Raw genomic sequence first — 27,271 nt, forward strand, 5'->3', positions numbered from 1 at the left:
GTGGACGACGATTTGCAAACGACGGTGCATGGTGCGTGGTCGGAACACAAAAGATTGTGTGTGGTCTATCGTAGCGATGCGATGAATGGCGATGCAGACCGAGTAGGCGCACATCGAGCCCCGAGAAGTACCTTGAGTTGCGGTACCTTCTCGCCCTCCCTCCCTCCCCTCTTTGCAGTGGCTGGATGTAGCAGTTGCATGATCAAGGCTGCTAAATCGAGCCAGTTGCTGGCGGAGGATCGCCTGTGTGAAATGTTTGTTCAATGAGTGTGGTTGATCCGGACATGCGCGAAGCTGCCGCCGAGGCAGATCGAAACCTATGGTACGAGATTTAGATCTGCTGCATAGCCTCAGCGTCGTTGTCCTCGATAGTGATAGGAGCAGAAGGGTCGCTGCCATCCATGACGCCAAGGGTGAGAGACATCTGCTTGGGCTCGGCGCGCTGTTGGCGCGCGCTTATGTTGCTGACCTGGCTAACGACTGAGCCGGCGCGCGATCGCTCGCGCTGCTTGCCCTGGCGAATGGCGCTGTTGTCGGCACGGACGGTGGCATCGTCGTCCTCGATCTCGATTGGAGTGTCGACATTGGAGAACGACTTTCGGAGAGCGGCAGGTGGTGCCATGGGCCCAAACGCAGAGCCCGGAGTGCCGGCCCGACTGACCGTACGTGAACCGGTGTGCCTGGACAGCCATCCAGTCACGAAAGTACCCTTAGGGATCACGTTCGCTTCGTCTTCATCGAGATTCATCAGGGACTGGGCTCGCACAGTAGATGTCTGGCTGGTCGCCGACCCCGCATAGCCGTTCATGACGCTCTTTAAACGCTTGATCGCCTTTGGCGGGTTCTGCAGTAGATCTGCGAAGTTGCCGGGCTTGCAAGTCGCCACAAGCGCTGGCGTGGTGCTTCGGTTGCTGCGGGCCACGGAGGTATCACGGCTCCTAGCCGGCCCGACTCCGCCTGCAACTGAGCCAGCACCTCTGGCGAGCTCTCCGGGAGCTGGACTGAGACGTTCTCGGGTGAAGAGGTGGGGTGGCACTTCCGAAGGTGCTCGCGAAGTCGCCCGCGACCTATTGATCCCCAGGAAGACAGGTTCCGACTCCCTCTCCACCGTGCGGCTTCTGCTGCGTGCTCGATCGCTGCCGATGCGCGATCCCCCGCCTCGAATGGCTCTGAAATCATCGATCTGCATGCCGTAAGCGCTCCGAACCAGATTTGCTGCCTCGCGCTTGAGCTTGAGCGCATTCTTCGTCCTCTCTTGCTCCGTGCTGTTGAGCGTCTTGAGCCGAATGTAGTTTTGCGTGGCCGTCTCCAAAGTGCGATCCGCTGTGTCTAGTTGTTCTCCAAGCTTATGCATCTTCTCCTTGTCAGGGCGCTTGTCATCTTCGATCAGTTTGGTCAAGTATTCGCCGATCTCTCTCTTTCGCTCGGGTGGGATTCTGCACAGTACTGCATCTGAGATCGTGGATGCCATCGATGAAGATCGAACGGAAGCGGCAACCGAGGCGGGAATTCGGCGCGCTACAGTTCGTCGGCGAGCAACTTGACTGCTAGTCACGCTGGCACTCGCGCGAAGTGAGCCTCGACGGCCGGACTGAATCATCGATCCGGCCACGGAGCCGTTGCATGCAAACTGGTTTGCGTGCAGCTGGGCCAGTGGCACATCAGAGTCCGTCGAAGGTGGAACGACTATCTGTCCAGTCGAGCTGTTCCCTGCGTTGTCGTTGAGCGGAACCGCGTCAGTCATTCCGGTGGCTTGACCGTTGAGGTCGCGATCGTCGTTGTCGGGAGCGGAAGGTACGCCGGTCTGTGTGCCCGAAGCTTGGCTGGCTGCCATGTTCGCGGATCCACCGGATGGATTGAGGTCGGCGCAGACGTCGTTGGCGACACTGGGACCCTGAGGCAGACTGACTCGCTCTCCATCTTCCATGTCGACATCCATCGCAGGATCGGTAGCGGGCTTCGTGTGACTGCCGGACGGCTGACCAGAGCCAGCAGGCAGCAGAAGGGGCCCATTGGACGACAACGAAGTTCCTGCCTCTGCGCTTGCCATGTTGACATCCGAGCCCTGGACGTAGCTCACGCCGGTTATGCCTGCATTCTGTGGAGCTGCATCCGTCTGCATAGCTTGATCCTTGGCGCTAACATCGCCACGCTGCTGAGAATCTGCTCCACAACCCAAGTCGTCTGCAGCCTCCTGGAGTATGTCGGACATTTCGACGATGAATCGAGCCACCTGAGCGGCCCCATCCACCGACTGAGTCTCTGATCCGTTGGCTTCTGCGGCACCCTGCGATTGGAGAGGAGGCTGGAGACCGAACGAGGATCCAACTGCGGAAGTGTCCATGGTCGACGCTTGGTCTCGGCTGATGCTCTGTGCAGACATCTGGGACGACGGAGGGAGCACAGCCGAAGCCAGACCGGGAGAGGTGCTCGGGAGTATGGGTGCCATGGCCGAAGCCGCGGCTCCACGGATCCTTTGCCAGGATAGGTAGGGCAAGGCAGGAGACGGTTGGCTGGGCTGAGGAACGTTCGCATGCTGAGCGGTCACGTCGGCCTCTGCTGGCGAAGAAGCCGAGGGCGTGGGAGCTTGTTCTGTCGATTGACTGCCGGCCGGAGGAGATCCAATCAGAGTCTTGAAAGCATGTGGCGGCATCGGAAGCTCGCTCAAGGCGGGCGAGGTCGTCTGCGAGATAGAGGCAGAAGCGGGGACCCGGGTAGCGCCATCATTCTTCTGAGATCGAGTGGCACCGACCTCTACAACAGTAGGATTGGCACTGGTGCCTCCGATGTGCGCCTCGATGTGCTTGCAGAGCTCGAATTCGTCCTCGGAGCCAGGAACGACGACACGTGGATGAAGTGATGGCACGTAGCCCACCTGGTCGACGCGTACACCAGGGAACGCAGCGACAAAGTTGGACTGACGTTGATGTACATACGTGGCCTTGATCGTTTGCGTTTTGCCGGGTCGTTCGACTGATCAAGGAGAACAACAAGAAAGTCAGGGATTGGTCAGCTTCACATGAACATTTCGAGTCCGTGACGAGGAGTTGACTTGCCGCTTACCTTCAACGCAGATGTCGTATTTCATGTACGCGGCAGTGGAACCAGTGTCGATCCAGAGGGACTTCTTGTTGGCAGGAAATGCGAAAGGTCCAGCTTCGTGTAGGACCACAGATTCCTGTCCAGGGACGTTCTGGAGAATCTTGACCGAAACCCTGTCGTCTTCTTTCGTCCCGCTAGTGCCGAGGACGGTGTCCGATCGCCAGATGCGGGCCAGGAAGGTCGCCTGATCACACGTGTGATGGGCGTTGAGAGTTACGAGCTCCTTGTGGTCCGCACCGTCGCTGTAGCTCGAGGAAGCGTTGCTGTTGACAGAAGTAGCATACGGGTACGCGTACCTCTCCATGCTTTGGTCCGTTTCGTTGAGTAGGAAGGCAGCGACCATGGCCTTGGCGTCCGGGCGCGTTCGCCGTCCAGCATGGTGGAAGGCGCCAAAGGTCTGAGCTGCCTGCGGAGGTGTGCCGAGCTGCTCGTGAATGAAGTGAAGGTCGATACCAATGCCGTCGAAGAACATGATGGAAGCTGATGACTGGACAGTGACTTTTTTATGGGGTTTTGTATAGAGTATCTAGGACGAAACAGGCCGAGTCAGTCGAATCGCAGGAACAGGAGCTTGAAGCGCGGAGACGGAGGCAGAGATGCCGGCAAAGATGAACGAGAAAGACGTAGGAGATTGGGCCGTGAAGAGTCTTGAGAAGGTTTGATGGATGAGCAGGAGTTCGGAGGCGCGAAAGGGATGGTGATGTGTGAAGACGGTTGTGGCTATCTTTGAGACGATGTGAGTGTGGTGTGTGTATTGAGGTGTATGTGCGTGAGATGTGTCTTGAGGTGTGCGTGCGTGGAGTGTGTGCTCCAGTCGTGGTGTTGAGTGTGTCAGGAAAGTCGGGTGAGGGGCGGAAAGGGGGAGGAGACGATCAAGGGGCCTGCTTATATGCTTTCCAGGCCGGGCTGAGTCGAGCTCGATCTTTCCAACGTGTACGCTATACGGAGATCCCGCATCGTGCTGAGAGGCTACCCGCACTCACTGCTGAAGTGCCTGAGAACGCTGTGTGAGGTGCGGAACACATGTGTGCTGCGGCAGCTACGATGCTCCGCATCGATCCGGCGATGTGATTGTTCAGAGAGATGAACTAGGGCGTGTGATAGCTCGGAGAGAGACAGACTGAGCCGTGTGAAGACGAACAGGTAGTGTGAGGTGGTGCGGAACAACTTTGTGTAAGGTGCGGGAGACCTTCCGACACCATGCGCTGCGGCAGCTGCAGCCATCGAAAGAAGCTGTGTGATGGTTCGGTGATGTGTGATGATACAGAAGCCAAATTAGGGTTTCGGGCTGAGATGAAACGAGATCTGTTGTTTGGTTCGACGCGGACGATCGCGCATCGGTCTGACGTGTGCGGTTATGAAGGAATAGAGTTAGAGTTCCGGGCTGATTGAAGCTGCTGGTGATCATCGCGCTGATGCGTTACTGTACAACGCTCCGCTCCACCACGGAGTTGGTCAAATTCTCGCGTAAAAGCTGTGTGAAGACGTAGGATTAGAGTTAGCGTTTCGTGCTCGGCCGGAGCTGAAGCTCTGAGTCGTTTCCTTGGAAAGAGAACAACGCTCCGCTTCGCCACGGACTTCATTTGAGCGGAGCTGAAAGCGTGTTCCTACAGCTATCGCTCTAGCTCAGCTTCACGGCTCGAGCAAGTCGCCTTCGCTGCATTCGGAGCCAAATAAGGTTTGCCTCCAGATGAAAGATCCGACGTTGAGCTAAAGCTTCGCGATCGGAAGATAGAGGGTAGATCGACGTGTGAGCGTTCTGATTGGAGTGTAGTGTACAGGTGATGGTGCGGAACGTGTTGATGTGATGTGTGATGCTGAGTCGAGATATGCAGGTAGAAAGCTTTGTGGCAAGAGCTGCAAATGAGGGTGCTAGAGACGAAGCTTGACTAGCTCTTCCGTCGGCTGCCCGTATCGTGAACGTGATCGTAGCGAGTGTGATCATGCCGAAGCTAAACCTTGATCCCTACAGACCATCGCGTGTGATGCGATGATGAGCGTATGTGATGTTCAGCGTGTGAGATCGTCGGAGTGTGTGATACACCAAAAGTAGTGTGATGGTCCAAAAGCGTCACTCCTCGCGATCTAGAAGGGCCGTCTACGTCAAATCGATCCGAGATGCATCAAAGGCTTGGCCCGAGCAGCCTCCGCAACGTCCTGTTGATCCTGCCTCTTGGACTCAGCGCTGTTCCGCCGAGGTTGTTGAGTCTATCCCTAGCCATGCCGGAGTTCAAATGGCTCTTTCCTGCGAGACCACGCTTGAATGTGAGCTGATACGCCTTGCCGCTACCGCCTCCGAGTGGTGACCAGCGCTTCTTGGTGCCCGAATGCGATTTGGGCTTGCCGCCGCTGCCGTGTTGTGCGAGGTGTTTTGTCCGCGGACTCGATGCTGCGATGCTTGATGATGAGAAGGGGCGGGCTGCAGGCAGAGTCTGGAGTGGAGACGCGAGCTTGGAGGATGATGCTGCAGAGGGGCTTCGGAGTGCGCTGAAGGCCGGCGCAGCGACGCTCGCCAGGAGTCGTGATGTTGACGCGAAGATCATGATGACACTATGAAGTGATTCAGGAGAGCCTTGAAGGAAGAATGTCCGGTGTGGTCGACCTCTGTGATGAAAGCAAGATGGTGTTGGACGGTGACTTCGTAAAGTGTTGAAGCTTCCCACTTTTCTTCCAGCCTGCTGAGCACGTGATTGGAACGAGTGGTCTAACACCGATCAAATATTCGAAGCCTCCACCTTCACCAACCACCACCATCACTTGCGGATCCTTACCCATGCCTTGACCTCGAACGGCTTCATACGAGTAGCAAGTGCACGATCGACGGCGGCACAGCTGCGATGCCAAGTAAGTAGGTCTTCGTCTCCGCACAGATCTGACCACTTGCTAATGAGCTTCGTTGCATCGCCGCTCTGCATCCCCACAGACATTCGACATCAGAACGCGGCCGACTGCGACTCGGACCATCCAGAGAGCACGCCGGACTACGTGCTCGCGGGCGACCAGGCAGACTATTCTAACCAGAAGAAGCGATCCGTCCGAGCAGACGCTCACGAGTCCGCCAAGACGTATCTCAAGCCGTCACCCCATACCCCGAGGGCTCGGACTACGACGAGGACTTCCCGCCCAAGGCGGGCCCGCACAGCAAGCCCTTCTTCGAGACCTCCGACACCCCGGCGTTATCACCACGTTCCAACGTCCCGCCCAGCAACAAGATCCGCGGCACGGAGAAGCAGATGAAGGACTTCTTCGCAGACCGCGTCTTGCGTGAGGTGGGTGATCCCGAGCTGTTCCGGGACATGTCTGTCTTGTTCCCTCCGCCACAACCGGCGGTTGCGTATTCGGCGGTGGATTGGGAGCCAAGGCCGTTCTGGGGTCTCGAACCAGAAGACATGATGTTCTTCGATCCAGAATATAAGGAGAGACTACAGCTTCCAGAAACGGTGCATCAGACCGTAGAAAGGTTCCACCATCTCAAGCGAAAGGGAACGCATTTCAACCAGTCGCTCATGGAGAATCGGTCGTTCAATAATCCACACGTCTACTCACAGCTCGTCGAGTTCCTGGGGATCGACGAGACACGGTCGAACTTTACAAGCCTAGATACGGGAAGAAAGGCGGGGAGCTGGAGGGCAAAGTTCCCATTCAGCGAGGAGGATCTGATTAGAGGAGACCCAATAGCGGCAGAGCAGAGGCAGGATCGGGAGGCGAGCGACAAGAAGGCAGCAGCCGACCGCGCACGGCGACACAGGACCAGCATCGACTTTCAAAAGGGGCGGCATGACGATGGCTCCAAGAGTGCTGGCAAGCGGCGGTCGTCGAATAGTCACAGCGGATCGCAGAAGCGGTTGCGGTGATCGCAGTCGTTCGCACACTTTTTCACATCATCATGTCCATCACCGCTATATACCCATGCACACAACGCAACGATTCACCAAAAGAAATAGCGCCGTATGACCGTGTATTGGCCTGAAGAGTGCTACAACAACACGAAACATGCTCTTTCTACGCACTCGCTACAGCAGCAGGGGGCACTGGCGGAGCAGCGCTGTTCTTCCAACCCGACCGCAATCCAGCCATGGCCGCGATGGTACCAAACAGTCCCACCCAGCCATCCGAGATCAACCCCTTCGTACAAGACCAGTGGATGGTGAGCGGCAGATAGCCCAGGTTGACCCAGAGCTCGTTGAGGATGGCGGCTTTCCTGTCGTCCAACTCGTCCCACATCCTGCGCGTGATGACCTGTTCCTGCGACGCAGAGCCGGACTTTTCGGAGGCTGCTGGCGTGTTTGCGCCCGAGGAGGGGAGGTAGCCGTTGGTGTTGATCTGGATCTTGTTGGGTGTAGGGTGACCGCGGGAGCGCTCGAGTGCCTTTGCGCGCAGTCGAAGAAGTCGGTTGTCCTCGACGAGGTGGAGCAGTTGCAGACCCACGTAGAGCGCCCAGAACCGCGAGCCCCAAAGCCAGAAGGCGTTCTGAATCGTAGTCGGCACCGAGACAACACCGTGGCTTCCCAGATAGGCCAGCGCCTCCATCGGGCAGTACGCCAGCATGGACCAGCCCTGAATGCGCTCGATGTTGTGCAGAAGTCGTGTCGGAGGCGGCGACCTCTCCAGCCCGATCATCCACTTGATGATCGGCAGAATGCCCCAGATACGGTACAGCATCCTAGCATCGCTAATGAGCGAGCTGAGCTTGGCCACTCGTTGCCCAACGGATGAGGGCTTGGTGGATTTGATGCCGAGCAAGCGCAGTCGCAGTGCGTACTGGAGGTTGAGCAGAGCGATGACGAGCTTGGACGAGTATTGAGTGAGCATGAGACACTTGTCCGTGCCCGACCAGGTGGAGAGGTAGCGGATCATGTGGTCGAGCGTCGGCGATGGCTCGACGTTGGAGAAGACACCGAGGATCTTGTCGGTCGGATTGGGCGTGCGCGATGGTCGCCTCATCGCCGCTGCTCCTGATGGTGCCGGTTTCGACATTGTGATGAGTAGCAGTTGGTCGCGTTAGGCTCGATGTCACCGTTGCTGATGGAAAGCGTTCGATTGGCAGATCCGTTGCCTGATGAAGCAGAGTCAGTTGCGACGAGCCTGAAGTCTTGTGGTCGCGAACGGTCACTAGCTGAAGCGCAAGGCGGAAGCTGTCGTGCTGTAGGAAGAGGGAACAATCGAAGAGCTGGTGTTGATGTGAAACGTGCGTCTGTTCTGAGTGGAAGATGCTTCCAAGCCGATGACCTCCGGCAAGACGCGCATTTGCAAGCACTTTACCGATCTAACCGGCTCAGACCCTCCGCGACGCCTTCTGAGAAGCGGGAGGGCCTTCTCTTCCCCAAGAAATCTCAATTTTCAACGCGAACTCGGCTCGCTTGCCAGAAGGGCAACAAAACGCCGGCCAGCGAGAGGCAGGACCCTGACTTTTCAAGCAGCACAGCAAGGAGCCTGTCGAGCGTGAAAGTGCGTCTGCAACAGCAGGCTGGCATCAACGCCGTTGCACGTCTTGCTACAAGACGCTTCAGATACGCCTCGAGCCCACCTTCACTCATGGCAGACAGTCTCGTTTGAGGCGACCTTCAAGAATCCCATGCGGCTTGAATGATGCGGTATGTGCAATGCGATCCTTAGGTATGTAGAGACAGCGCTAGAATGAGGGGACGAGATGGTAAAGTGGGAAGGATTGTGAATGACGTGGACGAGGAGGCACGGGGTACGGTACCTTAGTGCTGAAACGAAGGAGTGCATGTCGCAAAGACAAGCAGGGATCAAGAAGACAACGCTGGGCGAAGCTGATAGAAAGCGAATCTGGGAGAGCCTGCGAATGCAGAGAGCACCGGCGCCGGCGCGTGTCGGTCCGGCCCGACGTGGCGAACCTCTTGGACAGCATAGCGGACTCGAGGAGGATATGTCTGCTTGCGAAGACTTCGATGATAGTCCGGGAGTTTGAGCTGGATCCCTGCTTCCGCGAAGCGGCTGCCACTGTGGTCGGGCAACGGCGTCTCCTCTTCTTTAGGGCTCTCGAAGGGGAAGGGCGTGATCTCGTAATGATCCTTCGCCGAGAGGACTGTCGTTGCCGCTTCGTTTCGGTAAGACGATTGCCCAATTACTCGCTTGAGCGCAAGACCGAGACGGTTCTGCTTGACCGCTGGGCTCCGAGGACAAGGTCCTGAGCCCAGCTCGCCAGACTCGGCGATGACACCAATGTCAGCGCTGTTAGCCTCTGCAGTCGATTGCGACAACTTCCTGGGATAATCCGGGGGTCTCATGGGGTGCCGTAATGGTCTTGGCGGCTGCGCGACTGCTGCTCGGTGCAGAAGAGGGCGCTGTGATACGTCGAGTGGGGTCGAGGGGAGCGGTTTCTCGAGGCGATGATCCGAGGTTGGGCGTGTCTGGCAAGCCTCTTGTACATACGTTCGGAGCAAGACGGGGTCGAGGTCTAGACTGTCTGCTCGAACACAGCCGTGCGGGACGTCCAAAGACTCGCGAAGATCGTCATACTCTGCGAAGAGTTCACTGCAATAAGAAGAGAGCAGAGACCATTCGGCAATTAGAGGGGCTGGTTCTCCGCACAGAGGCAGCTTCTGCGGAGGTCTGAGGATGCGAGTTGGTCGAGGCGGAGTCGGGAAGCTTTCGATGGTGACGCGCAACGTTTCAGCAGTATCGTATGATTCAGCGAGATTGGCATCCTCGACGCTCTCCAGATGATCCTTTGCAGGCTTCTGAAGCTCATCGGGGGGTGCTTCAGTCGGCATGCCCTTGGTGAGAGAAGATGGGGATGACCAGACGGTGTCCTCATCGGTGCCATTGAACGGATCCTGCGGGCCTGGAGGGGGCCAAGCGAAGAGCGTAAACAGGCGTGAGTGCAATGCATACTTGGCTTCCGCTCGCTGTAGGAGACCAGGACTTACTTGTGAGATCGATAGCATCGAGGTCATCGCTCCACACGCTGTTGATGCAGCCATCGCAGGAGCTTCGCACAGGAGCTGATAGTTGCCCTTTCGAGGACACGTCGAGCTGTCTCAGCGGGAGAAGCGGCGTGAGGGAGGGCATATCTTGACGTCGAACAAACGCTGGTAGAACTCGGTCTTGTGTGAGACCGACACCTTAGAGTCGTCTTGCCAGATCAGATGATGAGGGCAAGCAGGAAAGCAAAGAGGAGAGAGGCGACACATTGATGACACGGACTGGCCGGGTGTTTTGAAGGGCTCTCATCCAGATCGACGAAAGCGAACACCTCATGCAGTCGAACAGCTTTGCGTCCGAGCACATACTGATGTGAGAGCACAAGCACAAGTCGAGAGGGCGCAGCATCACTTACATACGGCAAATGAACGTGAGTCTGGTCGTAGCACTGCCAAAGGACGCTCAAAGCAGGACAATGAAGGTTGCACTCGAACTCTGCAACGAGACAAGCTTCCGCTTTTGAGTCTATTGTGAGAGATGAGGTGAAAGAAGATGAGAGAAAAGGGAGGCTGGAGCAAGCGACTTCATTGGAAGAATGAAGCATGGGCCCCCTCCGGATAAGTTGCGCCAGCGTTCCAGCTGTCAGCGGTATCCCAGAGACCTTTCGAAGTAGCGCTTACACGTTTGGCTCTGAACACCTCATCGATGATTTCTTGCCTCCTTTGACAAATGACGGGCTCTTATGTCAGGCAGCTCTCGAGTTAGGTCAGTTGAAGCGAGCAAGAAGACCGAAATACCCTGGCTTCCAAGATGCACAACTCGATATGCACTGCTGAAATCCGAGATCGCACTCCCATTGCGCCGATTCAAGGCACGAGCGGCTTGTTGGTGTTGTCGTATGAAGCTTCACTTTGTAGCAGGGCTTGGAGGAGGGCAGATCTGACAAGATCGCGTTCGAGATCCAAGGGTCCAAAGAGCAAGGCGAACGTCGAGCCCAATCGAATGCGCCTTGTTTGACGTCTCATGCGAGGCAAGACCACTCTATCTGAAACATGCGAGACGGAAATGGTGTTCAGCGCTCATACCGGTCCCCGTCGACTCGATGTGGCGCGCGACTCAGCCATGTCGGCACTACCGTAGGATTGCAATGGCTTTTGCAGAGTTCCCTGGAGGAGCTCGATAGGCGGTGCGGACCACTGAAAGCTCAGATCGGGCGATTCCCCATTGTCCACCTTGCGCATGCAGGAGGAAAATAGTTGCAGAGCAGCAAAGCCTCTTCGCTTGCATGCATCTGTGCATGGACAAACCAAGCGATCCGAGCGTCTGTGAGTTATCTGCAGCACAATGAGCGCATTGATGCCGATCCTGCCACATCAAGAAGAGGCGTGCGTGAGCTGGATCTGGCTTTGATTGTGGTATGTCTGTTTGCGGCTGCGTGGTTCTGCACCAAAATTCCGACTTAGAGGAGTGCTTTGCCCTGGTAAATCACCAGCCCCCAAAGCCATAGCCGCTGCCACCGAGATCTCTACGATCTGACCGAGCGTGGTCGAAGCCTTGTCCATCTCACACACTCGAAGAGGTGGGAGAATGTCATTGTCTGTCTTCAAAGCTAGCATCAACCACCTGCAAGCATGCAACCGTGATGTGGTGCTTGCCGCGCATTTTTGCACTGCCGGGCGGATCCCTGTCAACGACTTCATCTCGTCCACACGCTCGACAAACAGCATCGGAGAGTTTGCCGAAGCAGGTGACCTCCATCCGTAGAGCGCTCACGATCGCTTCACATCCGACATCTTCCCTCCCTTCCCTTATCGGACTCGCCCGAGCTTCACTTGCTCGGCACAGCATCGCCTCATCCTGGACAAACATGTCAGACTCAGCGGCGTGATCGATACGAACGCCGCCAACACGCTCACGCTCCCAGTGTACGCTGTATGCGCAAGCACTCTCGCCTACAAGAGCAGCAATTGCGAAGCCGGTACAAGTAACAGCCATGGACGCAAGTCCGCACTCTGTTCTGTGGAAGGCAAACTCCATCGACGCCTTCAATATCGAGACTTGCGCGGGCTCCGGTCACATCCACAAAGACGACTCCACGGATCGTCCCTACTTTGCTCGGCCATCCACCCGAAAGCCCCTCGGATCTCGTCCGACGCAGCCTGTGAGCTCGTCCGGCTGGACCGACCATGCCAGCACAGAGCCTTTGGAGCAGCTCAGCAGCCATCACTATGAGTCATCTCATCGCAGGAACAGCTCGGGACTTCCGTTTTTGCAAGAATGGCCCCAGAGGGCAGTAACAGCAGGCCAGCACTTCAAAAGTGCCAGAGAGCGCCCGCAGATGGGCGTAGGTCTGCCAACTTCGTACAATCACAACCGGAACCACTCTCGTTGCTCCTCTTCCTCAGCATCGTCACAATCGCCACATTCATTTCCACAAGCGCTGAGTTCAGCTTCGCTAGCCTCGGCGACGTTCTCGCCAAGAGGCATCGAAAGAAAACCCTCGCTTCCTGTCCTGTTTCCGAGTCCACCACTTCATCTCAGCAGCCTCACCGAGTGGCCTCGACCGCGGTCTACTTGCCAGTCCAAGCCCGAGAAGACGCCATACCAATCGACCTCCACGGAGAACAGTGCTACGCACATAAGCTCCTTACGAGAAGCTGCTTCCACTTCACAAAGTCACAATCGTGGCTACAGTAGGTCTTTCAGTGGCTCGGAGCAATTGGCGCCCTCACCAGAGCATCGACGGCCATCTGCTCCAGCACTCCTGGACCGAGACTATCGAATGTCACCCGTAATACAGGGGTCCAGCATCTCTTCTTCAAAATTTCAAGGCAGCAGGCGGCGCCCTGAATCGCCTGCTACGAACAGGGCACCAGATCACACCAGTAGCCGCCTTTGGGTGTCGCAATCGCATCCTAACTTGCTCAGCATAGCCACGTCCGACGACGAGCACCAGAGACACTTGATCGCAGGAAAGCGAACAGCTCACCATCAGCCTGCTCAGCAATCTCGAGCTCCTCTGACAGTCGCAGAGCTCGACTACGGCCCTCACTTTCTGGAGCCGTACAACAAGTGCGAGGCCATAATGCTACCGCGACCGCGATTACGATCGCGAAGCGTTGGTGCTACTCCGTCCATCGTGGTAGACAGGGTTCATGCAGTGCCCGAACGCTTTTGGCAGACCAACGGTGCCACCGACGATCCGCCAGGTCCAGTACTGGTATCCAGATCGAAAATAGTCGGACATCAACATCCGCTTGAGTACGCACTCCGAGCGCGTAGCGAGACACATCTTGGCATTGCACACCCGACCAAGAAGGACGTTCGCCTAACGCTGCACATGAACATTCCGCCGCCGCTTCCTCCCAAAGACTCGCCTGTGCCCTCGAGTCAATTGCTGCCTTTGAAATCGCTGCCGTCTACTCCAATTCCTCAGGCGACACCAGGACCAGCAACAGCCGGAAGAGTGACAAGCCGCGAAAGCTCCGAATCGCTCGAGCAATTGGACGCGCCAGATCTCCTTCAGCGCAACAGAGAGCTCGATAAGGACCGACAGGCGTGGCGACAGGAGCATCAATCAAGCCTAGGTTCGAATATTCACCCCATGCGAGGTCGATCAATTTCTTGTGTCAGGTATACGTCGTCCGCCGCTAGCCCGCTTGCTAGACATCGGTCGGAAACGGCGATACGTTTCGACAATACAAGCCCGATCAAGGTGCATCGCGTCCGAAACGGAGACGGCACCCACCCGACGCTTCTCGTGGTTCAGGCTCAACATAGTCGTCCATACAGCAAGTGCGTCGCGTCGGCCAGCAGTCCTGAGTTGCGGGGGGCAACACTGCCTGGCAAGCAGCGGAACACCTTCGTCAGACATTGGACACGGCGGCTAGGCTCCTGGACGAGCAAGCTTCGTGGACGTGTTACACCAGCATCGCACAGCCTGCGTTCGAGGCCGTCTGCTTCCGATCAAGCGAACACTGTACAGTCGACGAGAGATGCAGGCGGATCAATCGGAAGGGGACGCAGGCTGGTCACGGAAGAGACTGTCATCATCGGCAGACAACCGCGTCCAGACCACGATGAACCGGCGCGGCGAGAAAGTCCACTTCGGGAGGATGTGCGCCTCGGCGTAGCACTATCAGGTCCAGCATCGCCGACCAAGTACCATGCGTCACCTTCAAGATACAGACCTGCAGGAACGAGGGACGAAATCAAGGCCCAGCTCGGAGAGCACCTGCCCTGGCAAGCGCGTCCACCATTTTTGCTCGACGTCAATGGTGACCTTGGGGCCAATGGGGATGGCGCATCCTGGCTCGACCAGGACTCGGCCCTTTTCACGCGGAGCATCTTGGATACCTTGCGAGGGCGTCGGCACATCGAGGAAGGCGAGATCGAGCTTCCGCAAGTGATCGAGCCACCCGCGTTGTCTTCCTCCTCGCGCGATTTGACGAGTCGCAGCGACTCGACGCCATCGACGCGCCACGGTGCAGAAGTCGGAGCTCGACCAGCAGGTCTCGCTCCGCCGATCACCCCTGGAGTGGGAGACACAGACCTTGCCAGTCCAGCCAACACACGAGACTCGAGCATCTCGACGCGCGAAGTGGCGCTGTGGGACGCGAGCAGCGTCGATCTCGACAATCTCTTCTTCCGCCCGCCCCAGCGATGACCGTATTCGCTCTGAGAAGTCAACAAACCTTCCCCTGAATACAATAGCTTTGGCGTATGTATGCGACTGCAGTAATGCCGGCGTCGATGGATGTAAGCGATTGCAGTGAGGGAGGGCTGACCATGAGCAGCGTGCGCAGTGTGAAAGGTTCGGGACTCGGTCAGAAGCCCTGGAGCGCGAGCTGCGCGTACGCCTCTGGCGTTTTTTGGACCCTGAAAGTGGTGTGTTCCTTTCCATCATTCCCACACGCACACATTCCACCCAACATGGATGCAGACGAGACACCGACGACGAAGCGCATCAAGTCGGAGCAGACGTCTGTCGAGCCTGATGAGGCTGCTGCAGTGTCGGCGCTTGCTGGGGAGAGCGCTGTGAAGGCGGAGCAGGAGGTGTTGGTATCAGCGTCCGAAGCCGGGCTGCCTCTGTCGGACGCTGTCAAGCTCGAGCCCACGCTTGCCGACTCCGCATCACCCGTGACGGAAGTCCCACCGACAAAGAAGAAGAAGACTAGCACCAAGGCGTCTTCTTCAAAACCCAAAAAGGTCCCCAAGAAGACCAGCGCTCCTTCCACCGAGACCATTCGGAAAGCCAAACCCAGCCCCTCGCCTACACCCCCACCGCCCATGCTCGAGGAAGACGAGGATCAAGCACTCTACTGCACCTGCCAGCGGCGACAGGACGACGTGGAGGGCGGCATGATCATGTGCGATCGCTGCGACGGGTGGTATCACTACCGATGCATGCGGATCACGGAGCTCGACGCTGAGCTGGTGGACCAATTCATCTGTCCACCGTGCCACGAGGTGACCGGGGAGGAGACGACGTACAAGGTGGGATGCGCAAGAGAGGCGTGTAGAAGAGCAGCAGGGGGGCCGTTCAGCAAGTTTTGCTCGCAGAGATGCGGGGTGCTGATGGTAAGTGAGAGGATGGGGAGGTTGGGCGTGAGGAGTGCGGGGGCGGTGGAGGGGTGGAGGGGAGATGCGAGGGTGGGGAATGCGAGGAGGACGGAAGGACTGACGCAGCAGGGCGAGGGATCTAAAGCCGAATGGGAGACAGTGGTAGAGAAGCTCGATGTGGGTGGAAGCAGCTCATCGATACAGCGGCTAGGGCTCGCAGGCGCGTTCGATCTCTTGCTCAAGAGTGCCATCTCGCCAACATCAGCTCGCGCCACCACATCGAACGGAGCAGTCAACGGCACATCTCTCGAACCAGCACCATCTGCATCACCGAATACCGCACACGAAGCGAAACTCACCTCCTCAGCAACCTCCCTCCTGGCAATCACCGAGCAACTCTCCCTCATCACGCACCAAATCTACTCGGTCGACCTGCAAAAGTCCGCCCTCGACGCGCGACTAGACCGTCTCGATTCACGCAGCGACCTTCTCCATCTGGTCTCCGACCGAGTGCCCACTCTACCAGCCATCTCCACCGCCAACGGTCCAGCCGGCGATGAGGAGGACGAAGAAATGGCCGAAGTGAAGCCCAAAAAGAAGAAGGGGTCCAAACCCAAACCCACCACCGACGCGGGTCCGCGGTGTGGCTACGACGCACGTCTGCACTGGGACAACTACACCTTCGACGCGTGGTCCCGCGCCCCACCTGGCTCACTTATGCTGAAACACGACCTGCCGCTGGACGGCACGCTCGAAGACACCGTCTGCGGTCTCGCCAAACGCAAGTGTCGACGTCATCTGGATTGGAGCAACCTGTGCGAGCTCGCGCTGGACGCGGAGAAGGGCGGGTTGAGCGGCGAATCGCGTGCGCTGGCGGGGTTGAAGTTGCGGCTGGTCGAGCAGCGGGAGGCGCTGGAAAGGGAGAGGGAGGTAGTAAGGGAGCTGGCGGAGATGGAGGAGAGGAGAGAGAGGAGGAGGAGAGAGGAGCGGGATAGAGATGTGGCGATGCGGATGGCGAATGAGGGGACGAGGAGGGGTTGAGGAAGTGATGGTATTGCGGGCGTGAATGGGTATCTTGTACAACTTCGATCAACGTGGTCAAGTGTGAATGCTGGTGCGCTTGCCCTCGAGGACGGCGGTGATGATCTCCAATCGCTCGTAGGAGCTTTTGCGCCTCGCACCTTCCTGCAGCGCCTCGGCGACCCGGCTTGCCAGCTTGACCAGGCTAGCTGGCGCCCCCTTCGTCCCGTCCGCTACATGACCCAGCCTCCCCACCCTGACTACATAGTTGGAGGCAACCCTGTCGTCTCTCGCGAAGAAGAACCCGGGCAAATCGTTCGCCAGATCCTGCACTTCCCCTTCTCCCTCCACCTGCCCCTTGCCCAGCTTGACCAATCGCCACAGCGCCATCAACAACAGATCCCCCTGCGCATTCGCAATGTAGTCCTTGACACTCGCCACCTTATCGCTCTTATGCCTTAGCGAGTCGGTAACGAACTGCATCACCTGGCTTCTTGCCCGTGCGACCGGGTCCGCTCCTCCCTCCGAACGACTCTTTAGACAGTGCGCGACGTCTTCGATGGCCGATTCGAGGAACGGCGAGCCCTCAGACATCACCAGCACCTGCAGGTAGCTCGCTAGCAGCGCGGTTTGGTCCTGACTGATGCTGTGATCGATGGCGAGCTTGAGGTTTACTCGAATCTTTCGAAGACGTTGCATGGTGCGCGGATCCAATTGCAGCTTTTTGGGCTTCTTCTTCTTTGGTCCAGTGGACGAGGCGGGTTCGAACTCGTCCTCATCGTCTGGCAGCTGGTTGACAAACTTGGACAGCGCGCCCACCAGCACAATGCTCACGCCCTCCCAGCCCTTGCCCAGAGAGATGGCGTAGCCGAGCGGCGTGTTGGACGCTCCGCCGGCGGAAGAGGCGGCGGAGGTCTTGGTGGAGGAGCCGGAGTGTGAGAGGTCGAGCAGGAGGTCGAAGTTCAAGTTGCGGATGGCGAGGATGGTTTCGACGTCGCGCTTGTCAATAGCTTTGAGGAGGTCGTGCGTCTCGTATGCTCTTGGTGGCGCCACTACCGTCGATTTGTGCTGGGTTGTGGAGGCAGCCGAGGGAGAGGATTGCGAAGCGAGATCTTGGTCGATGACTGCGCCGGAAAGATGACCTTCGCCCCGCTCATCGAGGTGCGAGTCAGGCTCGCGGACGGTTATCCGGGAGAGGAGGAGAGCAATCAGTGCGCTCCCGCGATTAACATCGCTCCGCTCACCGAGGAGCTTGGGATCGAGATCGTAGTTGAGGTGCATCTCGGACAGCGCAGCTCGAATCCATTGGCGAGCTTGGTCCAGGTCGTCTCCCGGAAGCAAGGCTTCTATGTGTGAGTCGGGCACCGTCGGAAAGAACTCAGCAGTTTCTTTTACATCTCTAGTACTGAGTGGAGCGGTCATCGTTGGTCTGGTCGTTGGTTGATGATGTGACGATGAGGACGCGTGATCGTTGCTCGGATTGGAAGAGGAGGACGCGGCTCGCTGCGTATTGCCCCGGAAGCTGAGCGCTCGTTCTACGAAGGAGGCCGCCTGATAGAATCCGCTCTTTGGCAGATGGCCAGCTGCCCCGCTTTGTTCGGACATCTGAGACAGACTGAGGTACGACGATGGCCAGAGGTAGGGAAAGTTTGGGGAAGGGAGGGAAAGGGACGTCAAAGTCGACCCAGCCCGACGTGGAATCGAGTCCGTGCGCAAGCAGCTGCGCGGATGTGGAGGATTCTGAGCTCAATATGAATGAACCCAGAAGAATGGAAACGGGAAAAAGGGGACGAGAAAATGCTTCGGAAGGCGGACGTCCTCATGGTGACATTCATGTCTGCTTCATGTTCTTGCGAGCACAAGTCAGCATGATTGAGGCAGAGTACTGCTGACCCCGTCAACTCAGCTCACTTGTGCTAGGCTGCAGCTGTATGCGCTCGTTCTCACACGATGAAGTGAATATGACAATCATTGTTACGAAGACAAAGCAGGCCAATTACAGTAGGCCGGGAACGGATCAGAGCAGAACGGACAGGAACAGAAAGCGGAAAATGTGTGTACAGCTCGCACATCATGTGGTCGAGCGTTAAGACTGCAGCTTCTTGATAGCGAAGTTGGCGCCCATGGTCTGGACGTTGGAGTTGTACGGGTAGGAGAGGTGCTGGGCGTTGATGCCGAAGCCGTGGGTGGTGTCGCAGACGCCGTCGCCGTAGATGCAAATGTCGAGGGTCTTGGAGACCCAGTTGGACGGGATACCTGCTTCGAAGGCCTGCAGGCCGCGGACGTTGGCAGTGGTCTTGCCGCCGTTACCATCGACGTTGCTGGCCAGGCCGGGCTGGTGCTCGGGGTTTCCAATGAGAACGACACCCTTGACAGCGTTGAAAGCGGCGCCAGTGAGCATAGGCATGGCGTTGCATGTAGCAGCAGCGCCCTGAGAGTAGCCCTCGAGAATGAAGCACGTGCTGGGGTCAGCAGCGAGGCTCGTCTGGACCTTGTTGACAATGTCGGCGGTTCCAATGGTCGAGACCTGCGAGGCGTCGGCAGGGTAGACAGTGTCGTACTCGGTACCGCCACGGACGGCGGAGAAGATGCGCGAGTTCATGGAACGGAACCCGGCCGAGGGGCCTTGAGGTTCTCCTGTACCGCGCGTGTCGATGATGATGTACTTGGAGCAGCCAGCGCGCTTCTCGATCGGGGCGGCAAGGGCGCCGACGGCAGCAAGGACAAAGGTGAGCAGAGTCGATTGGAAGAGCATCTTGACTGGCTATTCAAACAGGGGAGAGGGAGGATGTCTTGAGGAGTGCGTGTCTTTGAGAGTGTGCTTGGAGAGGAGAGCTTGGGATGTGTGGAATGAGGCGATATCAGTCAAAACAGCCTGGCATATATAGACTTACGATGCTGACGAGGACTACTACGAAAGAGGTTGCTCATATGCGCGCCGGGCAGGATCGACAGCTGCCATTGGCTGGACGCCTGCCTTGATTGCATGACCGCGGTACAATCGAGGCATTCATGCGGTAGCTTGAGGGGAAGCTGGTCAAGACTGAGTAGACACTGTAAGCTGCGCTCTCAGACAGACAGTTGATAACCCTCACGGCATGGATGGACCGGAAACCATTGTGACCGGCATCTCGATGCTTGCCGGTACGATGTCGATCCACCTGAAGGAGCTTGAGTCTGGTCGGAGGGATGGGTAGTTACTGCCGACTGGCACTAAGCTCAAGGTAGGCTGACCTTGCATGAAGATCTGATAAGACGAGTCAGTCCGACAATAAGGGCTGAACGGAAGGCTCGATGCCGCCCAATGGAGTGACGAGCACGAGCAGCTGGTGGCGGCAAGCTTGTTCGAAACGATCAAGCTTGAGGGACTTGGGCGAGCTGCGGCAGAGTGCAAACCGAGGCTAACGTGCACAATGGTAGTTGGGTTCGCAGCTTAGTGCAAATCATGCTGCAAGACCACCTGCCGGCAACGTTGTGCCCGGTGACGATCGTGAAGGACCATCGAGACCGTGCTTGCTCGGCACTTTGTTCTCGCGCTAGTATTCCGCGGATCTAGCTGTTGATCTCCTTCAGATTTTGCGGGGTAGAATGTCAGCAAAGACGGTCAATGGGGCGAAGCAAGGGCCAGGAACCATCTCTGCGGCAACACGCAGCAAGGTCAGCTGTTGGCAGCAGACCGCGACGCGAGCGTTGCTCAACTCTGAGAGACAAACTCGCGGGCGCAATGGGTCCGGTCCGTCGGCAGCATGTGCTGCAGCCATGGAGCTCGCGAATGCTCGTGACAACGCAGGTAACTTAGGCTGAGTCGGATCGACCATTCCGCTCAGCCCACCGTTCCGACGTCAGAAGCGTGATGGTTCCGTGGTTGGCGCCATTGTCTAACGATCATGGGTGTGGTGACAAACGTTATTTGTCACTGCCTTAGCGCCAAAATTGCGCCCCACCCGACCTCGGCAAGCGCGACCACGTTTCGAAACCGACACTGTATCGGCTCTTGGTTTGAGCGAATCGCAGCGCCGCACTCCGTGACATCCGTGCATCCAAAGGGGCTGATTGGCCATGTGACTCCGACGCTTCATCCGACGGATCGGATCGCGACCCGAGCAACAGACGTGATAGATCGGGGAAAGGAGACCCGGCCGACACGGCTCTCTGCTTGTCTCACCAACCAGCACATGTGGAAGTGGTAGTGTCAGCGCATCGCATGTTCCGGGCGCTTGGTCGTCTGAAAGCCCAGCTGAGGTCGCAATTCTTCAGGTCTTTCCGAGGCCACAGGTCGTGTCTTGCGGCTGCTTGCCGTCGTGCGTCTTGACCGATTCGACTCGCAATCGTGGGAGGATGTCAGATCGTCTCGGTTCTTCCTTCAACAGCAGCAGACTCGATCGCACGAGAACGCACAACGAGCAAAAGCTTGGACCAAGGGAAGGTGATTGGGACGCACTTCTGTTTTAGCGTGGGATTGAGCTGCTAAGCGAACTGCGTGCAGTCACCGGCGAGATGGTTTGACGCATAGCTTTGGCAGATGCAACTTTGCATTGTTGAATTCGGCTGGCACCGGCGACCGTTTCGCTAAGCGCTTCCAGTCTTCTCGCGGGAATCTCTCCAAATTCACACAGCTCGCATATCCTAGCGAAGTCCAAGCCCGCAAATCTCTCTTGCTTCGGTGCTTTGATGATGCTGCACACCACGCTGCTCACCCAACAAGCGTAGACACAAGCTACAGAACGCGCTTTCGACGTTTCTTTTCACCTGACGGCGCGTACAGCTTGGTGGAATGCAGATCTGTCTCGGAGAGAAAAAGAAGAAAAAATCCGACTCCGCTGCTTCCTTTTGATTCTGAACTCAGACGGGATGCCGATCTGCCGCCGCTTGTCCAAAAGTCGCGAATGCATACCCGAGCAAGCGCGGCCATTTGCAAACTGCGTATGAGCTCACCGCATAGCTCGCTTCGGCCATCTCCTGTACCATGACACACGCGCAGAGTCGACTCACTCGGCGACTGTCTACTCTTTCCCGCCTGCTTCTCGCTATACGATTCTGCATCACGGCGCCTTTTTCGAGGCGCACCCCAATTTCACACCGGTCAATTCTTCGGAGACGTGATGTGCGCCAAAAAGCCAAGATGGCAGCATTCCTGTCTCGTTTAGCGACTCTCCAAGCGCCATGTCTGGCTGAACTTTCTTTACCCTCTTTCTTCGCCAGAGTTGCGTCTATGCAGCGTCGTTCCGCCGCTTCTGCTTCCGCCGCCGTTGGCTTCTGCCGCTGACCACGGCACTGCCCCTTCCGCGCCAGCCTGGCGAGTCGTTCCTCTTCTCATCTCGCTAGCAGTAGACCGCGTGCTTCAATGCCTCATTTTCCCCTCGCTTGCTCCATCAAAGGCCTTGGCGCTGTACCAAGCGTTGGTTTATGGGCACGTCACTTGTCATCTTGCCGGTGACTTTTGCCAGCGTCTCGGCTTAGAGTGAATCGTGCCGTCATGGAATGCTCACGGCTTCGCAAATTGTCATTCCTTCGTGCTGTACCACTGACTGCGCCGTCTTCTAGAAGTGGGTCGGTGCAAATCTCAAAATTGGGCTTCTTTCGCTCGCCGGTGAATTTGCGCAGCCGTCTTCTGCATGGGCCCCCACAGAAATGAGCGCTTCGATCCCCGCTTTTTGACATAGCGCATCAATGGCCAGAAACAATGCGCAGCTCATTTTGACCTCATCAACCGGTCACCTCTTGCCTCCTCCTCCACCATCATCCCTCCTTCTTCGGCCACACGAGGACCATCAGAAGAACATCATTCACTTTTCACTCGATCGTCTCTTCTGTGAACGGTCAAGATGAAATTTTTCACACTCTTGCCGCTGGCAGTCCTAGCCTGCGCAGGATCCAGTCTGGCAGGCAGCGCACAGCCCGACTACCAACAGCTCTTCGCAGAAAGAGAAGTCGACAGCCCAGCACACTTCCTCGAGCGACGTCAGCAAGGTATCGGGGGCGCTGGAGGCAACGGTCCCGGCTATCAGACCGTACCCAGTGTTCCCTTCGATGGTAACGACTCCCTCCCCTACTCGCCATCCTTCTACCCAACGCCTCAGACTCAGGGAACCACCCAGAAGTGGAAAGACGCCATCGGCAAAGCTCGCGAGTATCTTCAGCAATTCAACCAGACGGAGAAGGTGATCCTCACCACCGGATCGGGATGGACTCGTGGACCTTGCGTCGGCAACATCTCGCCCATACCTCGTGTCAACTTCCCAGGTCTGTGTCTCATGGACGGTCCAGCCGGCGTACGAGGTATCGACCGTGTCACTTCTTTCCCCGACGCCATCACCGTAGCAGCTTCTTTCGATCGTGACCTCATGTATAAGCGTGCTCACGCTATGGGCGAAGAGTTCAAGACCAAGGGTGCCAACATCTGGCTCGGTCCCATGATGAACCTCGCCCGCTCTCCCGAGGGCGGTCGATCATGGGAAGGCTTCGGTGCTGATCCTTACCTAAGCGGCGAGGGCTCTTACTTCTCCGTTCTCGGCGCACAAGATGCGGGTGTTCAGGCCAACCTCAAGCACTACATCAACAACGAGCAGGAACACTTCCGTAACGAGGGTAGCTCCAACCTCGACGCTCGTACCGAACGCGAGCTCTACCAGCACCCATTCATGAGAGGCATTCAGGCCGGCGCCGCCAGTACGATGTGTAGCTATAATCTCCTAAATAATAGCTGGGCGTGCCAAAACTCAGAGCTGCTCAACAACCGTCTCAAGACGGAGCTCCAGTTCCCGGGCTACGTGCTGTCGGACTGGGGTGCTCAGCATGCCGGCGTGGCGACTGCCAATGCCGGTCTGGACATGACCATGCCTGGTGATATCACTTGCTGCTCGCGTCAGGAGGGATCTCTATGGGGCGGCAACCTCACCATGGCTGTCAACAATGGGTCCGTCGAGAGCACTCGCCTCGACGACATGGCCACTCGTATCCTGGCCGGTTGGTTCCTCCTTGGACAGGACCAAGGCTACCCCGAGCCCAACTTCAACTTCTTCGACAAGAAAGATCCTGCCACCAACCAGTTCGTCGATGCGACTGCGGATCACTACAAGGTTGCTCGAGAGGTCGCCAGCGCCGGTACAGTCTTGCTTAAGAACCATCGCAATGCTTTGCCTCTCAACAAGCCTCGCACCATGGCTGTCGTTGGTTCTGACGCTGGTCCTCTCTATCAGGGCGCCAACTACTGGCCTGACCGCGCTCAGAATGGCGGACTGCCCTATGGTACCCTCGGTCAGGGCTGGGGATCGGGCTCGACCGACTACTCCTACTTCTTCTCGCCCTACGAGTCGCTGCAAGCACGCGCCCGAAAGGACCGCACCGACATGCAGTGGAACTTTGACGACTACAACATCGCTCAGAGTGTCATGATCGCCAACATGACCGACGTTGCTCTCGTGTTCGTCAGCGCCGAGAGTGGTGAGGGCTACATCATCGTTGACAACAACGAGGGAGACCGCAACAACCTGACGCTCTGGAACCAAGGCGAGCAGCTCATTCGCAATGTGACGGCTGTCAACAATAACACGGTCGTTATTGTCCACTCGGTCGGCGCTGTCGACATGGAGAGCTTCGCCGAGAACCCCAACGTGACTGCGATTGTCTGGGCCAACCTGCCCGGCAGTGAGAGCGGCCGCGCTCTCGTCGATGTTCTGTACGGAGACTTCAACCCCAGCGGTCGTCTGCCCTATACCATCGGCAAGAACCGCACGGACTACTCTGCCGACGTGCTCTACTACAACGACACCGTCACACCACAGATCAACTACACCGAGAAGCTCAATATTGACTACCGCCATTTCGATGCCAAGAACATCGAGCCGCGCTACGAGTTTGGCTACGGTCTATCGTACACCAAGTTTGACTACTCGGGCGCTTGGACGCAACAAGTCGGACATGCAGACAACAGCTGGTGGGGGTCGTCGAATGCATCCACCGGTCTTCCCGACTGGCTCTTCCAGCCCAAGTACGAGGTCACCTTCTCCCTCACCAACTCGGGCAGCTGCGACGGTCACGAGGTGTGGCAAGCTTATCTTGAGTTCCCTCGTTCGGCTGGCGAACCACCCAAGGTGCTGCGCAACTTTGGCCGTGAAAAGATCTGCAAGGGCGACACCAAGGAGGTCAAGTTCACGCTGAGCCAGTACGATGTGTCGTACTGGTGCAATGAGCTGCAGCAGTGGATTCAGCCGGAGGGCAAGTTCAAGGTGGTCATTGGCGCTTCGTCGAGGGACATTCGCCAGGCTGTCGTGCTCAATTAGTGTAATGCTTCTAGTCTACAAGCATGCTTCCATCTCACTCATGAACAATCTCATTCGCATTCCTACATCCCATTGCCATGGTCTGATATCTGAGCGCCACGAAGCTGTGCAACACGACCTGTCCTCGGGCATGGCAGCTCGTCACCACTCGGGCTCGTATGAAGTGTGCAGATGTTAGAGCCGGCCGACGACTTAAGGAAGAGGCTGCGAGTCGCGTTGATTGCAGGACAGGGTCCTGTCAGAATTTTGAACGGAGAGAAAGTTTTTCCCTCGACGCGAGAGCGACTCTGCAGAGCGGGGGGCGCCAGGGTGCAGCTCCGACATCCGAGCTTGCGGGAGCATTCTCTACCAAGCCGCACACCATCATCATACGACGACTTGAAAAGTAGACGGAAACCAACGGCGCTCATTCCACATCAGACTATCATCAGCATAGCTACAGATCAAGTGCTCAACACCTTCGACGACTGCCGAAGGGCGTTCAGAACGCTGCTGCAGAAGGCAAGCTCGTCATTAGAGCAGGCTTTTTCTGGCCTTATACCGACGCCGCCGATTCATCAAGAATCTCGCTTTGACACGGTTCTCGAGGACACGCTGCAACAGCAGTCGCTACACCAGCTAGTGCTCCTCCGCGTACTTCTCGACTAGACTCGAGTGACCGGCTCACACGAAGGCCAAATTGCAACACTCGTAGGCAGTCTCGTTGACCAAATACCAGCTTCTCGAACTCGGGCCATTGACCTCGCCCTCTCGCTCATCAAAGCCTCACATCGAGGTCGTTTCACCACGCAACCCATCGATTCACACCTCATTTCAGCCAAGATGACCTCTGAAACGCTCCACGACCCCTCCCCGACAACCTCCTTCACCCCCTCCCACCTCGCGACCCTCCAACACATCGCATCGACCGACGAATACCTCCCGGACTCACCCTCCTCATCCTCCCGCTCGTACGACTGGCCCTCACTTCGGGACGCCATCAAGCACCGCATCCGTTCGTGTCTCGACTCGTTCGCCTCACGTCCGCTATCTCTGCATCCGGCGACAGCGCTCGTTCCTTACATGAAAGACGGTGAAGATCTAGAACGAACGTGGGAGCGTGCGGATGCGGGCATGCTCTGTCTCGACTCCGAGGGCAAACCTCAACTTCCCCTCGAACCCGTCGACCCGATCGAGTCCACCGAGGAGGATGGCACGCAGTACGATTACCGCTCCAACACCGTCCTGCCGGAAGGAACGGTGCATCCGCCCTTCGTACATCGTGCCGACATTCAGAACTTCTACCCCACCAAACGGCCGCTTACCGAAACGACGGTGAAGGCGCTAAGCGAGGAGCAGCGGGACGGGCAGACGAGGTTGCTGTTTGGTATGCTGGACGAGTTTGATCTGCAACCGCCGTTTACGATCCAACGCCTGTGCGAATTGCTTGTCGAGCCGACGAAGCACTACAACGACCCGCTCAAGTGGGTTTGCGCCATCCAGCGGTGTCTTTCCGTGACTGCGACGAGGGACGCGTTCCCGATCAGCCCCGTTCAGGCTCCGGTGGGCGTTGTTGCGGTGAACGGCCACGCGGAAGACGCAGCCCCGATGTCAGAAGGCGAGCTGGACCGTATGGATGGTCTCCCACCCGCAAGGTCGAGGAGCTCAAGCGTGAGTGTCGGAGCAGAACCGCTGTTCTCGCCCATTCCCTTCGTTGTGCGGGACGAAAACGGCGTGGGGGAAGAGCACATTCCGGACCTCGAGTTGGGCGGGGCGGATCGCACGACAGCCCCAGAAGGTGTGGCGAAGGAGGTGCTCGCCCCGGCACCTGTCAGCACAGAAACGGAGTCCACACAGCCAGAGGCAGAGGTGGATGAGCAGATGGGGGAAGCGTCAGAAGAGGCACCAGCGATCGCGTCTACAGCGCCGGCGAGCGAGGACAGCATCGCAGCTGCGGTGGACGCTACCACCCTTCCCACCCCGGCACCAGCCCCAGCTGCGGTCCCGAGCGGGCCAACCGAGCCGTTGGGCGTACCAGCAGGCCAAGTGGACGAGGTGGACAACCCAACAAACACGGTCAACGCGCTCACCTCCACCACTACCACTCCTGCTGAGAGTGCGACTGGGAGCCTGGCACCAACCACTCAGGGAGCGGCAGAGGACGAAGCGGAAGACAAGGAGGAGGAAGGACGCTCCACAAAACGTCGAAAGAGCGTCGCTTCCATTCACGATGCCTAGCACCTCCTTGTCGCATTGCAATCACACCCTCATCACACTGCTTGTCACACTCGAAACCTGACCCACTGCTGGCTGATCGAAGACCAAATGTGCATGCATTGCGACAAACCTGATGCTCCCTCTCGAGCCGCTTATCTTGAGCTGCTGCTCGACCGATGCGAAGCGTCTTCCACTCCTCCCTGAGCCTGACCCTCCGC

General features: G+C 57.6%; 10 protein-coding genes across 10 annotated transcripts; 4 read left to right on the forward strand and 6 right to left on the reverse strand.

Moving 5' to 3' along the window:
* Positions 1 to 331: 331 nt before the first annotated feature.
* PSEUBRA_000457 (uncharacterized protein) lies at positions 332 to 3,574 on the reverse strand (the record flags this gene model as incomplete). Its single annotated transcript, XM_059464384.1, has 2 exons — positions 332 to 2,973; positions 3,064 to 3,574. 2 exons carry the CDS (start codon positions 3,572 to 3,574, stop codon positions 332 to 334), a joined length of 3,153 nt encoding a protein of 1,050 aa, XP_059321054.1.
* Positions 3,575 to 5,225: 1,651 nt separating this feature from the next.
* PSEUBRA_000458 (uncharacterized protein) lies at positions 5,226 to 5,645 on the reverse strand (the record flags this gene model as incomplete). Its single annotated transcript, XM_059464385.1, has 1 exon — positions 5,226 to 5,645. The coding sequence occupies one exon, from the start codon at positions 5,643 to 5,645 to the stop codon at positions 5,226 to 5,228; it is 420 nt and encodes a 139-aa protein (XP_059321055.1).
* A 294-nt stretch (positions 5,646 to 5,939) lies between these two features.
* Positions 5,940 to 6,956, forward strand: PSEUBRA_000459 (SAP30-binding protein; the record flags this gene model as incomplete). Its single annotated transcript, XM_016436046.1, has 3 exons — positions 5,940 to 5,946; positions 6,026 to 6,135; positions 6,198 to 6,956. The coding sequence occupies 3 exons, from the start codon at positions 5,940 to 5,942 to the stop codon at positions 6,954 to 6,956; spliced, it is 876 nt and encodes a 291-aa protein (XP_016295043.1).
* A 148-nt stretch (positions 6,957 to 7,104) lies between these two features.
* PSEUBRA_000460 (Peroxisomal biogenesis factor 11) lies at positions 7,105 to 8,079 on the reverse strand (the record flags this gene model as incomplete). Its single annotated transcript, XM_016436050.1, has 1 exon — positions 7,105 to 8,079. The coding sequence occupies one exon, from the start codon at positions 8,077 to 8,079 to the stop codon at positions 7,105 to 7,107; it is 975 nt and encodes a 324-aa protein (XP_016295044.1).
* Positions 8,080 to 8,855: 776 nt separating this feature from the next.
* PSEUBRA_000461 (uncharacterized protein) lies at positions 8,856 to 10,140 on the reverse strand (the record flags this gene model as incomplete). Its single annotated transcript, XM_059464386.1, has 2 exons — positions 8,856 to 9,913; positions 9,999 to 10,140. 2 exons carry the CDS (start codon positions 10,138 to 10,140, stop codon positions 8,856 to 8,858), a joined length of 1,200 nt encoding a protein of 399 aa, XP_059321056.1.
* Positions 10,141 to 14,925: 4,785 nt separating this feature from the next.
* PSEUBRA_000462 (Zinc finger, PHD-finger) lies at positions 14,926 to 16,596 on the forward strand (the record flags this gene model as incomplete). Its single annotated transcript, XM_016436037.1, has 1 exon — positions 14,926 to 16,596. The coding sequence occupies one exon, from the start codon at positions 14,926 to 14,928 to the stop codon at positions 16,594 to 16,596; it is 1,671 nt and encodes a 556-aa protein (XP_016295045.1).
* A 57-nt stretch (positions 16,597 to 16,653) lies between these two features.
* PSEUBRA_000463 (uncharacterized protein) lies at positions 16,654 to 17,997 on the reverse strand (the record flags this gene model as incomplete). Its single annotated transcript, XM_016436059.2, has 1 exon — positions 16,654 to 17,997. The coding sequence occupies one exon, from the start codon at positions 17,995 to 17,997 to the stop codon at positions 16,654 to 16,656; it is 1,344 nt and encodes a 447-aa protein (XP_016295046.2).
* A 664-nt stretch (positions 17,998 to 18,661) lies between these two features.
* Positions 18,662 to 19,330, reverse strand: PSEUBRA_000464 (Cutinase; the record flags this gene model as incomplete). Its single annotated transcript, XM_016436052.1, has 1 exon — positions 18,662 to 19,330. One exon carries the CDS (start codon positions 19,328 to 19,330, stop codon positions 18,662 to 18,664), a length of 669 nt encoding a protein of 222 aa, XP_016295047.1.
* Positions 19,331 to 22,400: 3,070 nt separating this feature from the next.
* Positions 22,401 to 24,857, forward strand: PSEUBRA_000465 (Fibronectin type III; the record flags this gene model as incomplete). Its single annotated transcript, XM_016436072.1, has 1 exon — positions 22,401 to 24,857. One exon carries the CDS (start codon positions 22,401 to 22,403, stop codon positions 24,855 to 24,857), a length of 2,457 nt encoding a protein of 818 aa, XP_016295048.1.
* Positions 24,858 to 25,679: 822 nt separating this feature from the next.
* Positions 25,680 to 27,074, forward strand: PSEUBRA_000466 (Protein phosphatase 4 core regulatory subunit R2; the record flags this gene model as incomplete). The annotated part of the gene is made up of 1 exon (XM_016436070.1): positions 25,680 to 27,074. The coding sequence occupies one exon, from the start codon at positions 25,680 to 25,682 to the stop codon at positions 27,072 to 27,074; it is 1,395 nt and encodes a 464-aa protein (XP_016295049.1).
* Positions 27,075 to 27,271: the final 197 nt, after the last annotated feature.

Source organism: Kalmanozyma brasiliensis, assembly GCF_000497045.1.
Source record: "Kalmanozyma brasiliensis GHG001 unplaced genomic scaffold PSEUBRA_SCAF1, whole genome shotgun sequence".
Taxonomy (NCBI): domain Eukaryota; kingdom Fungi; phylum Basidiomycota; class Ustilaginomycetes; order Ustilaginales; genus Kalmanozyma; species Kalmanozyma brasiliensis.